The sequence below is a fragment of the Pipistrellus kuhlii genome, unplaced genomic scaffold, assembly GCF_014108245.1.
Source record: "Pipistrellus kuhlii isolate mPipKuh1 unplaced genomic scaffold, mPipKuh1.p scaffold_m20_p_12, whole genome shotgun sequence".
NCBI lineage: Eukaryota > Metazoa > Chordata > Mammalia > Chiroptera > Vespertilionidae > Pipistrellus > Pipistrellus kuhlii.
Window position 1 is genome coordinate 13710605 of NW_023425427.1, and position 15680 is coordinate 13726284.

The 15680-nt window shown below is 37.6% G+C and overlaps 1 protein-coding gene across 7 annotated transcripts in view; it reads right to left on the minus strand.

Annotated features, from left to right (window-relative positions):
• The window catches only part of INVS (inversin), a 101978-nt gene that overhangs the window by 36173 nt on the left and 50125 nt on the right, over window positions 1-15680 (minus strand). For all 7 annotated transcript variants that reach the window (XM_036433187.2, XM_036433189.2, XM_045579955.1 and 4 more), the window contains 4 exons: window positions 10467-10634; window positions 9460-9640; window positions 6948-7057; window positions 4541-4712 (listed from right to left, as the gene is read on the minus strand). In XM_036433187.2, the coding sequence (XP_036289080.1) occupies window positions 4541-4712; window positions 6948-7057; window positions 9460-9640; window positions 10467-10634 (631 nt within the window). The remainder of the gene's footprint in view (window positions 1-4540; window positions 4713-6947; window positions 7058-9459; window positions 9641-10466; window positions 10635-15680) is intronic.

Genomic DNA, 15680 nt, shown 5'->3' on the forward strand with positions numbered 1-15680 from the left:
AAAAGGGAGCAAGAGAAGGTGATAAACTCATTAATTTTTTATGTTTTTATTGATTTCAGATAGAAGGAGAGGGAGGGGGAGGAGGAGAGAGATAGAAACATCAATGAGGAGAATCATCAACAGGCTGCCTTCTGCACGCCCCCTACTAGGGATCAATCAAATACACAACCTGGGCATGTGCCCTGACTGGGAATCAAACCCTGACCTTCTGGTTCATGGGTGGACACTCAACCACTGAGCCACACCAGCTGGGCTGATGAACTCTTTAATAACAACTTTATCTTTTTATTATTCTAACTATGCATCTTTTCCTGTTTTGATTTCCCTATCATTTTGGTTAAATGCAATCTGATCTTCAAGAATTTCTTTTTCACTTTTGTAGATTTCCATCTTCCTTTCTATTCATAGTATTATTTCCATCTTCCTTTCTCATCTCACTATTTTCTTCCTTTACATCCTATTGGTCTGAAATTGTCCCTTCTTCTCTGTTACTAGTTTACTATCTTTTCCTCTTTCTGAGAGTGAGAGATAAGCAACAACAAAGAAGACAAATAATTTAAATGATGCAGGCAATACTGCCCACTGACCCCTCAATAAGCATATGTCCGAGGGATGGCGGCAGGAGACATCAATCCTTCCTTCAGTGGTTTCACAGGCTAATCCCTCGGCTGGTACCCACGTGCTACTGAGAGCTCCCACCTCTTACTGCATGGAGTGCCTTTTTCATACAACACGGCTCCAGAGGCACGTCAGCAGTCTCCTCAGGGCCCAGTTTAGGAAACAGCAATTCCTTTCACTGAGATGGAATGTGGTCTCTTCTCTGGTGCTTTTGGAAGACAAGAGTGGCTGTAACTATATGTTACTCCACTTTAGTGCTTGTCTCATCCCATCACTCTAAATTCTATTTAAACTCACTTTATAAATTCTGCTGGATTTTAACTATCTAGAAGCCTGGGCCAATTCTTTCTAAGTGTTATGGCTCTACAGTATCTAGAACAAACAAACAAACAGAACTCACTGGCCCTATGTACATAAACAAGGCAGTATTAGCTAGTGATGAATGGTATAATTAAGTAGGAAGTAACAAGTGATATTTTGGTTTTAGAGTGACTGGTGGTTAGGGAAAGCTTTGCTAAGGAACTGGCATTTAAGCTGAGACCTGAATGAGAAATGCGGCAATCTGGAGAGAGAGTAGCTTGGGCAAAGGGAACAGTCAGCACAGGGACAGGAATGGATGTGTGTTTAGGAAAGGCAAGGAAGCTGCAGCACAGCAGGTAGAAAAGGCCAGGTCACGAGTGGCCACGCAGGTCAGCAGGCTGGAAGACACTGAAGGGCTTTGAATGGGTAAGTGATGTTGTCTGATTTATGGTTTAAACAGAAAACCTCTAGCTGTTCTGAGGAAAATGCATTGTAGGCGACTAGGATATAAGCAGGAAGATCAGTTAAAACTATTGCAGTAGGCTGGGTGAAAAATGATGGCTCAAACTAGGGTGGCAGGAGTGGAGGAGAGAAAGAAAAAGATTTGGAATATATTTTGGAGAGGGAGTCAACAGGACTTGACAGGATTTGAAATAGGATCTCTGTCCATATTGTCTGGAAATCTGCATTTTGACCAATAGCCCTAGTAATTCTCATGCATATTTGAGTTTGAGAACTCTGACCAAAATGGATAAATGTTGGTGTGGCCTAGACAAGATTCAGATGGGTGTGTGAGATTTCACAAATCTGAAGTTCTGTCCCTTCAGATATGTGAAGAGAGCACAGAGTAGATCATTCAGGTTGACAAATTTTAGCTCAGTATAAGGAAGAAAATTCTAGAAGAGTTAGGTTAAAAGTAAAGCACCAGGTTCTCTATATTGGAGCTGTTCAAACAGAGGCTGAAAGACAACTACTGAAGAATGGTGTCATGCAGATTAGAGCATGACTTACCTTGATACTCCAGTTATTTTCACATTTTAAGAGAACAAGAATGTTTTTCCCCAAAATGAAATTTTATAAAACATTCAACATATAAAAAAAAAATTAGAGTTGTTCTGCTGAAACAGGGGTAGAGGGTTATCCACTTAAGCATCTATACTCCCAGTTAACCTGTATAGTAGCCTGCTGTCCCAAAGAACATGGTTGAAAAAATTTTAAGGTACTTGCTAATTCTGAAATCCTGTAATCCTGTGATATGGCGTGAGGATGCAACAAATACTCTTCAGATAAACATCAATTTCAAATAAAAAATCACACAGCAGAACGAATTAAGTAAAAAAGATAGACCAAATTATTTTATTAAAGGAATTTCCCCATTTCTAAGTATTTGCATTTACTTTATTTTAAAATGACCTTAGACTTAAATATTGCTGCTTCCTCTTTGAAAAAGTGCCACAAGTTTACATAGAAGAGCTATTTTTTAAAAGTTAAATTTATGCTATGGAAAATTTAAACGTATTCAAAAGTAAAGACAGTAAGCTCAATATAGCCATCATCCAGCTTCGGCAATTATCAGCACATGGCTTATTATGCTCCCTCTAACTGCCATCAATCCCCCTCATTTCTGATTACTTTTATTGAAATTTTAGAATCATATCCTTCCATTTATAAATACTTAATTTATTTAAAAATATTTATTTTGATTTCAGAGAGGGGTGAGGGGAGATAGAGAGTGAGAGATAGAGATAGAGATAGATAGATAGATAGATAGATAGATAGATAGATAGAGAGAGAGAGAGAGAGATCAATGATAAGAGTCACTGATCACCTGCCTCCTACACACCCCCTACTGGGGACTGAGCCCAGCACGTGGGCATATGCCCTTGACAGGAATCAAACCCAGGATCCTTCAGTCCGCAAACGAACTCTATCCACTGAGCCAAATCGGCTAGGGCCATTTGTAAATATTTTAGTAAGGGTATCTGCAAGATATGTGGTTGTTTTTTTTTTTTTTTTTTTTTTTTTTTTTTTAGAAACACAGCCACTATATTAGTCAGGGTCTATTTAGGAGACACACACCACACTAGACATTTTAACAGAAATAATGCAATATAAAGAATTGCTATATATATATATTGAAGAATGACAAAAGCCAAAAGGGAAGGCTAAGGTATCAAAAGCAGTAAATGCAGAAAACAGCTACAAATTCTAGAACTGCGGGAATAAAAACAAGAGGAAGAAATTATTAAAACTTATCTGTAATACTATCAGCAATAAAAAAAAACAAAACATTTAAAAATGGAGAAAAAAAGAAAGAAAAAGATATTTTGCTTTCTACTTTGGCCCAATCTCATTGTACATTCTCCACTTGTAAGAGGAAAAAAATTAAAAATATTTTCAGCTTAGAAGAGGAGCCCTGAAGAACCGAACTCAGACCTCTGGTGCTGATGTCTGAGGAGGGCGCTGAGGGTGCTCTGAGGTGAGTGATGGAAAACTGCAAGGTGAAATTAACATTGCCATTGGAATGAGATACCACTGCCGTGTAGAAGACGACTTACTACAGTGATGCCCGCAGGAGCAGTAAACTAAAACAAGAACAGCAAGCAAACAGGAAGATGTAATGCCCTGCTGCTCACTCAGCTTCCAGTCTCCCTCTACTGCCCCCTGTGGGTTGATTCTAACAGGGCCCTTGCCGCAAAGGTGAAATGCAGATCCCCAGCATTCCAAAGAAAGGTTAGTCCCATTAGCATACCTAAAAAAATTAACAACACTTCTGTAATATCAAATATCCAGACAGTGTTCATAATATCCTGATGGCTTTACCATTTTTTATACTTTATGTATTTGAATCAAGATCCAAATAATGTCTGAATATTGACATTCAAAGAACGTCTTTAAAAAAAAAGCAAATTTGAATCTACTGATTATTATTATTTTGTTGCTTTTATATTTTTATTCTTTTTATTATAGTTTAGAACTCTTTTTCTCAAGGGGGAGGATAAAACAACCTGTAGAGGAATGAAGGAGAGGAAATACTTTCACAGACAAGAAATGTTAGGAAGCATCTATGACATATAATAAAACCCTAAGGAGAAAGAGTCCAGAGAACTATGAATCTGAAAGGCATTTTTGTCTGATTTCCAACCATGGTGCACATCAGAAAGACATGTTGGGTCAGAAGGATGCAATACTCTCACCTATACTTTATTAAAATACGTGAAAAGTTAAACTAAAAGTTCAGATGACTCCTGCACAGCTCTTACTGGGAATGTGTCCGCAACCAAAGTACAAGTCCTTGACCAGAATCAAACCCAGGATCCTTCAGTCCACAGGCTCTATCCACTGAGCCAAACTGATTAGGGCTCTTTATTATTATTATTATTAAATATATTTTATTATTTTATTTTTTTTACAGAGAGTAAGGGAGAGGGATAGAGAGTCAGAAACATCGATAAGAGAGAAACATCCATCAGCTACCTCCTGCACACTCCCCACTGAGTATGTGCCAGCAACCAAGGTACATGCCCCTGACAGGAATCAAATCTGGGACCCCTGAGTCTGTAGCATCACTACATTTTGGATCCTGAATAAAAGAAAATCAATTATGTTTACCAGTTCTTACCTGTACCTCCATATTTGTCTGCCATGTTGATATCAATGTCAGATTTTAAACTCAGCATAGTCCTAAGGACATCATCACTGCCTTTCCCGGCAGCCCACATAAAGGATGTTCTTCCTTCGAGGTCTGAGTCATCTTTTACTGAAGGATGTTTTAAAAAGACCTTAACTGTTTCCTGTAAGAAAATTTCATTTAAAATTTTGAGACAAGAGAGCAGTATTTTTTATGGTAACAAAGCAACTGTTATATGTGACTTATACTAAGAAGCAAAGTATTTTTCCCTACTTTTGAATCAAATGAAATGATTGTAGGATTTTTTGGTTATTGTTACTGTTTTTCAAAAAGAAATAAAGCCTAAGAAGAAGAAGAAGAAGAAGAAGAAGAAGAAAAAGAAGAAGAGGAGGAGGAGGAGGAGGAGGAGGAGGAGGAGGAGGAGGAGGAGGAGGAGGAGGAGGAGGAGGAGGAGGAGGAGGAGGAAGAAAGCAAGCCTCTTATAGATTAACAAAGTCCAAGAAAATTAGTGGGCTTAACATTAAGCTTAGAATTTTACATAATTATTAAAAAATAATCTCTTGGATTGGCAGATTATCCCAAACAAGTATTTCTTTGAATGAACATCCATAATGTTCTATACTTTTTCTTAGTCCCATTAGCATAGTTACCTAATTACTGGTATCTGTACATACATTAAATTTGTATCTAGATTTGGGTTCAAGATCTTGGGCAAGTTCTTTAATCTCTTGTAACCTTGGTTTCTTCATTTGTAAATAAGGGCTAACATGTTCTATCTCACAGTCTCGTGTTAAAACATGGATTGAGTTCTGATTTTTATAGATTGACTAGACTAGGCCAAGTTATTATTATTATTATTTTAATATTTTATTGATATTTTACAGAGAGGAACGGAGAGAGATAGAGAGCTAGAAACATCGATGAGAGAGAAACATCGACCAGCTGCCTCTTGCACACCCCCTACTGGGGATGTGCCCGCAACAACGTACATGCCCCTGACCGGAATCGAACCTGGGACCTTTCAGTCCACAGACCGATGCTCTACCACTGAGCCAAACCGGTTTTGGCCCAAGTTATTTTTTTAATCTATTTTAATAAGAAAGATATTCTCTTCAAAATCTAGTTTGTATTTATTTTATTTTTTTTGAGATCTTGGAAGATAAAAGAAGATAATGGTTAGCCAAAACTCTGGGTGATAAATAAAATAAATTTTTATGAATGTTCACAAGAAAGGACTATAGCTATAGTTCTGTGAGTACCAGAGAGAAAGAAGGGTGGAAATATAATTTTGGCAATATGAGTACTCTATGTATTCAATGGTGCAGTTGGGGAGGTCAGGAAGATAGAAGCATACTATACTGAGGACGGCATTCTTATAACTTAATGAAACCAAGGGTTTCACTATGCATGCCATGTATAAGGCATCAAAATCAACCATGACTGCTTTAATGCTCGCTTCTTAGGTTCTTGCTGGCCCATCCTAGACACTATCATGGTCTGGCTGAAGCATCCTAGACACTATCATGGTCTGGCTGGACTGAATGACAAAATGGATGAGAAAGTGCTTTGTAAATAATAAAAGTGGTAAGTGAAGAACTTTTAATATTATTCAGTATCTTTGGAAATATCAATAATTCATATGATTGCTTTCTCAAGTATATAAAGGACAAATTATCAGTACTAGTAATAATAAGAAGGCATTCCATTTTTTGAGTACCTGATCAATGCCAAACTACAGTAAGCACATGTCATAAATTTTCCCTAATCCTTACAACAATCCTGAAAGAAAAGGTATAATTATCATTGTTTACATATGAAGAAACTAAGACTCAAGGAGGTTAAGAAATTTGTGCAAAGTTGCACAGCTAGCAAATACCACAGTCGGGAGTGATTCAAAATTTATCTAGTTCCAAAGCTTTGCCACAGTGCCTTCAAGACAACTGAAGATTGTGAACACTAAGTTTTCCTCAGTGCTATAAAAATAACAAAAAGATGAAGTATACTTACAGTAAAGCAAATGTTACACTGAGCAGCTAAAATAAAAATAAAAACTGGATAAAACTTCATATGTATCAATTTTATAAAAGCTCAGACTATTTTTTGCATTACAGAGTTAACAATATGGACAATTATTAAAAAACAACTACTGTACAAACACCCTCATATAATAAACACATGTAAAATGGTGAAATTTGAATAAGATCGGTGGATTGTATCCATGTCGATTTCCTGTTTATGAGACTGCATTACGTTTTGTCAAGATGTTACCATTGAAGTAGATGGGGTGAAGGGAACACTGGACCTTGCTGTTTCATTTCTTACAACTGCCTATGAATTTACAATCATATAAAAATTAAAATTTAATTGAGAAAAAAGAAAATTGTCATGTTTTACTTACAGCAAAGTTACTCTGAGCTGCATAGTGCAAGGGTGTTGCTCCTTGGCTGTCGGATGGGATGGTTCCAGACTTATTTCTTTCTAAAAGGAGATGGACAATCTGTGCATGGCCTGAAAGCAGACACAACAAGGCAGCGATCACATTCACAGGGCGTTAATTAATTTATAATCTATTTAAAGGAAAGGGGTAAGAAAAATCTCTAGCACAGACATATAACATTCAAATGGTTTCTGAGGAGCAGCCCTCAGTACAGCCTCTTCTCACTTTTCATTAAAATACTATGATAATGTAGGGCAAAGGCAAAAACTACCACACTGAAAACTTAAATCTTCAGCCAGGAAGAAAATGACATTAATGACTGTTTCCATATTGAGACAAAAGAATATTAGGGTATCGGCTTATTGCATTCCCTGGCTTCACTTTAGAAGCTGCCCATAGGAAAGGTGGAAGCTGCCCTAGAAACTAGAAGCCAGCCCCACTGGGCTATCAGTGCCCCTGGTCTCCAGGTTCCAGCGCACAACCAATCCGAACTGCACAGCTGTTCTCTTCTACTGTCTGGGAGCACAAACTGTAATACAATCCCCTGTGATCTCTGAGGCCTCCTATCCACTCCCAATCTTTTAACATCTAAGCAATGATTTCAAATCCCCCAAAACAAGTGGGCAGGAGTAAGGGGGTGGTTGGTTATACAGAAAATATTCTACAATGCATTCTGGAGGATGTGGTCTCCATAAGTGAAGAACTGTAGAAAGAATCAAAGAATGAACACACATGCTAGTAGTGCATCTAGGAAATCTGAATTTCATAAATCCTCTTTCTCCAGCATACTAAGAACCAGGCAGCGAAGCAGATGCCACATTAGCAGGGCAAGGACAGGCTGCACGAAAGCCAGGCAGGAGGAAGGACTTTTGTGAGCACTGTGCTCATTGCCCTGCTCTCCACTAGAGGATCAAAGGCAATCTATGCCACGTGGTCAACTGAAACACACCCTACTTGTTTGAAGGATAAAACACCATCAGAAAGATGAAGAGCATACCTCAGAAAGTGATCTAGAGAAGATCCAGAGGAAAATTTCAGGAAACTGCTTGGCATCTTTGACTAAGTACAAAGAGATGGCCTCTATGAAACAAAGCAGAATATCCTAAGAAGAAAAGGTAATGGAAGGAACTAAAAAGGGAAATAGACAGAGATAAAATGAAATATGAATGAGAGAAGGAAATCAAACTAAAGTCTATAAGAGGGAGAAAACAAGCAGAATTTATGGAACAAAAAATCAATTTAATGACATGAAGACAAGTTTATGAAGTCCTCCCAGAATGCAGAAGAAAAGGAAAAAGGGATGAAACTGTACATTTAAATGAGCCCTAAATAAATAATTTTAAAAATAAGACTACAATAATAATTGGGGAGGGGGAGAATCTCAGGTTATATTAACAAATACCAAAAGAGTGGTAAAAATTTGCTAAGTTCCTTGTTTTAAATAAGTTGAAATCAACATATACAGTTTTATTTTTGACTTTGAGTCAAGACCAATTGACTTTGACCAATTTAAAGGTAACTACTAATAAAACTTAAATAGGCTCCTGAAACATTAGGCAATTCAAAAGCAAATAACAACAAACCTAATCCACACACTAAAAGGCAGAAAAACAACTGAAAAAAAACAAAAGAAAATTTAAAACAAAATGACCAATAATACTCAAAGAGCAGAATAGCAGGAAAAATAGCAAATAATATATAAGAATAACTATGTAATACTCATGCACTAAAAGAGAAAGATTTTCAGATTGCCCCCCAAATCAGACACATATATGTACTCTCTCATCTAAAGAAAGTGGTCCCCAAACATGTTAAGTAAAAAGCATATCAGGAAAAAATAAAGAAAAAAATCAAATATGATTGTATTAGCACAAACATAAACTTAAAGCTCTCCTCCCCCCAAATAAAGGCATTGAATGTGAAAAGAGAATTATTTTACATTGGTGTTTGTCAATAAATGTGCACTACTTTTATGATAAAAACTAGAGGCCTGGTACACAAATTCATGCATGGGTGGGGTTCTTCAGCCTGGGCAGCGATCTGGCTGATTGGGGCTGATCGTGCCAGCTGGCCAGGACAAGGGACCACGGGAGGTTGGCCAGCAGTGAGAGATTGGCTGTGGGAGCACACTGACCACCAGGGGGCAGCTCCTGCAGTGAGTGTCTGCCCCCTGGTGGTCAGTGCACATCATAGCAACCGGTTGACCAGTTGTTTGGTCGACTGATCACTTAGGCTTTTATATATATAGATTAAAAGACATTATGTCAAAATAAAAACTAATATATGACAGAATACATATTATTAAAATTAAAGCCTAAATAGAGGGATTTAGGTGTAAAATAGTGCCACATAATTAGAAATGCAAACACTAGTAATTAAATGGAAGATGGGAGTTAAGAAAACAGAAGGCATTAAAAAAAAAAAAAGTTTCCTGTATTCACACTGTTGATCTTCTGATTCATATTCAACTCACCTAGTAGAGCTGCCCAGTGAAGTGGAGTACGAAACAAGTTATCATAAGATGTTATATTGCAGCTTTCATATGAGGTCAAGACATCAACCACTGTCATGTTCCCATCAGCAACTGCAAAGTGAAGAGGTGTTCGCCCCTCATAGTCTTGCCAGTTCAGTAAAGACTCCGTTGGAGCAGCATCCTATTTTTAAGGAACCAGAGACTTCAGACACATATATCCTCAATAAAAACACATTTGACATAAGTATTAATTGAGCAGTTTTCTAAACCTTATGCTCTCTCTCAGAATAGTAAAGTAATACAATTTTATTTTAATATTTAACCATAAAAGGTATAGAAAAGATATAATAAATACCATACACTGACTATCTAGATTGAATAGATTTAATATTTTGTGCTTGTGTATCTGTTATGGACTGAGCTAAAGCTGTATGTTTTGTTCTTTGCTCCCTATGTATACATCCATAAACAACACATAAATTTTATATGTGTATTTTTTAAATATTTACACTTATGCATTATACACTGCATGTATCTTGGCAATTTTTCTTTCAACACTATATTTTGTAGTATCTATGTTGATACTAGTTAATCTTTAAGCCACAATGCAGTTACCCATTCTCCTGCTGAAGGATACTTAGGTTACTTACATTTTCCCACTATTAACAATAATGCTGCACTGAACAGACTTCCTTTACATGTCCCCTTGTAGCACATACGTGAGATTTTTCTCTAAACTAGAAACCTAGAGGGGGAATTACTGGCTTGAAGGATATCTGTATCTTCAACTAGGAATTGTTAAGCTGCTCTTCAAATGGTTATTCCAATGAACACATCCATGACAGTGTGTAAAAGTCCTTATTTCCCCAAATGCTGGCACAAATGAACCATGCAGTATTATCAAGTTTACTGCACTTTCCCCTTATAGGTATGAAAGGCATTTCACTGTTGGATTAATTTACAGTTTTTGGAAAGGCCATCGGGGCTAGCAGCACCATGGTACTCACCAGAATGCACCGCACTGTGTGCACAGCGCTTGGGTCTTTGTGGTTGGCTGCCCAGTGAAGCGGGATCTTGCCTTCAACGTCGGGAATCCCAATGTTGGAATCATGCTTGATAAGCAGCTTCACGTGCTCAGGGTTGTTGTAATAGGCACTCCAATGCAGAGCTGTTTGCTGCAAGATGGAGATTCTTAAAGTAGTAACCACAGTTAACAATAACATGACCTGTTGTTCCCAGGCTTTTACTGTGTAACAGACACTGTTGTAAGAGTTTTATGTATTTTTATCTCATGTAGCTGTCATGATAATTTTGGGAGAAAGTACTCTTGAATTTACATATGATTGATAAGGAAACTGAGCACAAGGAGGTTAAGTATTCTGTTCAAGGACATAAAGATAGTAAGTGACCAACTGAGATTTTAACCCAGGCAGTCTGCCTCCACATCTGCCTTTTTGCCCATGGCAGGCATTTAGATAATCAGAAACTAAGGAATGATAGTACTGAGAAAGAGAAAAGCAGCCCAACAATTTATGAATAATTATCAACAAAATAATGATCTTCATTTTGTATCAAGCAACTTAATAATATTTGAATTTTATCATCTATTAAAAAATGATCCATGCACAGGAAATCATAGTTCTGGAATTATTTTCTTATATCAAAGAATAGCCGAAACCGGTTTGGCTCAGTGCCGAAACCGGTTTGGCTCAGTGGTAGAGTGTCTGTCTGCGAAATGAACCCTGGGGGTTCAATTCCAATCAAGGGCATGTACCTGAGTTGCGGGCACATCCCCAGTAGGGGGTGTGCCAGAGGCAGCTGGTGGATGTTTCTCTCTCATCGACGTTTATATCTCTCTATATCTCTCCCTTCCTCTCTGTGAAAAATCAATAAAATATATATTTTTTTAAAAAATATATTTAGCTATAATTTTACATAATAAATTGTTAGACCTACTTACTGATGAAAGATACATTTAAAAAATACAGCAAGATTTGCTCTATTTCAGATAAAATTAAAAATGAACAGCCTGAATGGGTTGACATTACTTTAAAATCTCTTCTTCCTTCTCTTCAACATACTAAGACTGCATTCTTACTATGTAAGAAAAGACTGCTTTCTCTGCCAAGAGACACAAGTAGCACTGTCATCAAGCCAATCTAGAATAAGATCATCTAATAGCAGGAACCAAGCTCATTTGTCACAATAGACACTTTATATATACACTAGAGGCCCAGTGCACATATTCGTGCACCGATGGGGTCCCTTGGCTTGGCATGTGCCCTCTCACAATCCGGGATCTCGGGGCTGGTCAGGGCCAGCAAGGGAGGGACCGTAGTAGGGCTCCAGGGTTTGTCTGGGTCATTTTGCCAAGTCCCCATTGGCCAGACCCCAGCAGCAAGCTAACCTACTGGTCTGAGCGTCTGTCCCCTGGTGGTCAGTGTGCGTCATAGTGACTGGTCAAACAGTCAAACGGTCGGAAACTTAGCATATTAGGCTTTTGTTATATAGAATGGTATTCATTCAGAGTGTACCTATAGACATTTAATATAAAGAGCCACTACTTTACTTACTACCTTTTATTTAGTAATAACTACAGAACAAAAAAGTCACAAATACAATAGCAATGAATTGCCTATAACAGTGGTTGGCAAGCTGTGGCTTGCGAGCCACATGTGGCTTGCAAGCCGTGGATTACTGCTCTATTGACTAATGGGTTTGCTGACCACTGACCTATAACTACATTTTCAGTAAACAACATGTGCAGTGTCTGTAATTCTTTTCTTTTCCCATGTGATATTTGTTCTGAATGTAGGTATTTATTGAAATGCAATATTATGTTTGTTGAATCTAAGAGTAAAAAATTTAGGGTTGCATTTTTTCTATTTTTGCTTTTATTTTTCTAGTAATTATTTTTTTACTCTGGTAAAAAAAAAAAATATATATATATATCATAAAATTTACTATTTTAAAAGTTTTTAAGTGTACAGTTCAGTGGCATTAAGCACATTCAAATTGTTATGCAACCATCATACCATACATATGAAATATTTTTTAACTTCCCCAACTGAAACTGCATACCCATTTAACAATGACTACCATTGCCACCTCCTCCCAGGCCTGGAGGTCAGTGTGCGTCATAGTGACTGGTCCAGGCCTTGGGAGGAGGTGGCAATTTCTACTTTCTGTCTCTATGAATTTAACTATTCCAGGTGTCTTGTAAGTGGAATCATACAATATTTGTCCTTTCGTGAGTGACATTTCTCTTAGCCTACTATCTTCAAAGTTCATTACTATTGTAGCATGTGTCAAAATTTAATTCATTTTTAAGTCTGAAGTCTGAATAATATCCCACTGTATGTATACACTGCCTTTTGTTTATCCAGCCATCTGCTGTCAATGAATATTTGAGATGTTTCCACTTTTTTGGCTATTTGGAATAATGTTTCTTTGAATGTGGATGCACAAATATCTGTCCTAGTTCCTGATTTTAATTCTTGTGGATGTACATCCAGAAAAAGTATTACTAAGTCCTATGGTGATTCTATGTTTAATTTTTTAGGAACTGCCAAATTGTTTTCCACGATGGCTATACCAATTTACATTCCTACCAGCACTGCTCAAGGGTTCAGATTTCTCTGTAGCCTCACCAACACTTATTTTTGTTTGTGCTTAATAATTGCATCTAAGGGGTATGAAGTGCTATCTTATTGTAGTTTTGATTTACTTTTCCTTAATAAATAGTGATGCTGAGCATATTTTCATGTGCTTCTTGGCCATTTTTGTATATCTACTTTGGAGAAATGTCTATTCATGTCCTAGGCCTATGTTTAACTGGTTCTTTTGTTGTTGGGCATTTATATTATATGTCATAAAATTATTGCTCTGTGACAGATTGGAAATGAAAGAAACTGATCCTTCCCCTCAGATTCTTTGAGATTCACTGTTATAGGCATTTGTCTCGCTTTCTTCTCTGTGCTTGCCTGGACTGTGGAGTTCCATTTTCCATCTGTCTCACTGGATAACCTCCCATCCATGTTCCATACAGAATGATATACAAATATTGGAAGAGAGTAGAAAGTTTCTAGAATATTTGGGGAAGACATTATAAACCCAAAGAAATTTGTAGCTTCTTAAGTGACAAGTGTTCTTTGTGGACTTATCAAAGTGCTTTTTTTTTTCCCCAGTAAAATATTAGCACTTGAGTTAGGAATAATATTAGTTTACAGTATGCTGTAAAACAAAGATGATTACAGAACTCTGGATTATGTGAGTGACTATCGGGTCTAGTAATAATTAATGTCGTTTTTAAACATTCGTTTAAAATCTTGCTTGGCGTTGACTTGTATTGACATAACCTCAAACACGTGGTATCTACAGAACGTGTGAAGTGCAATTAACAAGTTTTGCTTGAAAAAGTTTGTGTTTGGTTTGGTTTTTGTTGCAAAACTAGGGCTAAGAAGATGGCGGATGAAGAGCATATTCGGCACTGCATGCTTTACGAGTTCCAATTAGGGAGAAAAGCAAGTGAGGCTGCAAAAAACATCTGTAGTGCTCTTGGTCAAGATGCAGTTAGCGCCAGAAAATGCCAGCGTTGGTTTGAAAAATTTCGCGAGGGAAATTTTTCGTTAGATGACAAGTGTGGTCGAGGCCATGTGTCCAATTTTGATCAAGAAGCTCTTCAAGCTCTTTTGGTGCAAAATCCTCAAATTACCCAACAAGAGCTTGCGACAACTTTAAATTGTTCACAAAAAACAATTTCCAATCAATTGCGTGCACTTGGCAAAGTCCAAAAGTTTGGAAAATGGGTTCCTCATGAGTTGACCGACAACAACCGTAATCAAAGAGTCACAATTTGCAGTTTGCTCCTCTCTCGTCAAAACCGTTTGCCGTTTTTAGAGCAAATTGTTACCGGAGATGAACAATGGGTGCTGTATGTTAATTTGAAAAGGCAGCCTCAATGGTTGGACAAAAATGAGACTCCGCAGCCCACGCCAAAACCTGACTTGCATGCACAAAAAGTGATGTTGTGTGTTTGGTGGAATTTTAAAGGAATTCTTCATTATGAACTTTTACCATCTACCCAAAGCATTACAAGTGCAGTGTATAGTGCCCAATTGGAAAGGTTAGCCCAAGCTTTAAGAGAAAAAGAACCCGTGCTGATTAATCGGAAGGGCGTAATTCTTCACCATGATAACGCACGACCGCATACTGCAAGAATCACTGCTGAATAAATCTTTATTGTTCAGATTATTACAAATGTGATCCTCTTCCCCCCCTCAATTGCTCGCCTTCACCAGGTTCCCACCCAACCCTCTGTCCTTTCCCCATCCCCCACTGTCCTCATCCATAGGTGCACAATTTTTGTTCAGTCTCTTCCCGCACCCCCACTCCCCTTTTCCCTGAGAATCGTCAGTCCACTCCACTTCCATACCTCTGATTCTATTATATTCACCAGTTAATATTGTTCATCAGATTTTTAAATTCCCTTGGTTTTTAGATTCACTTGTTGATAGCTACGTATTTGTTGATCATAATTTTTATCTTTATCTTCTTCCTCTTCCTAAATAACCTCCTTCAGCAATTCATATAATTCTGGTTTGGTGGAGATGAACTCTTTTAGCTTTTTTTTATTTGTGAAGCTCTTTATCTGTCCTTTGATTCTGAGTGATAGCTTTGCTGGGTAGATTATTTTTAGCTGTAGGTTCTTGTTATTCATCACCTTGAATATTTCTTGCCATTCCTGTCTGGCCTGCATGATTTCTGTTGAGAAATCAGCTGACAATCTTATGGGTAAAGGAGGAGTCAGAAGAAAAAAAAAGATAAATGATAGTGAATAATTAGGCAGGTATTTAGGTATTAAAACAGTGGAAGTAGAGAAGAATGTGGATGAGAGAAAAAGAGGGAGGGAAGAAAAGTTTTAAAGGGGAGCCGATAGACCTTAAAAGGAGAATGGGGAGGGAGAAATGGGGGAGGGAGCAAAGCAGGTCCGAGGAGGAAGTGAAGAAAAAAATTAAGGTGGGAAGGAAGGAAAAGGGGAGGGAAAGAAGGAATAAAGATAAAGGAAAGAAGGAATGTGGGGAGGGAGGGAAGGTAGGAGAAAAAAAAAAAAAAGAATAACTGCTGAAAAACTGCGCCAGTTGGAATGGGAAGTTCTCCCTCAACCTGCATATTCTCCTGATATTGCCCCTTCCGATTACCATTTGTTTCGTTCTTTGCAA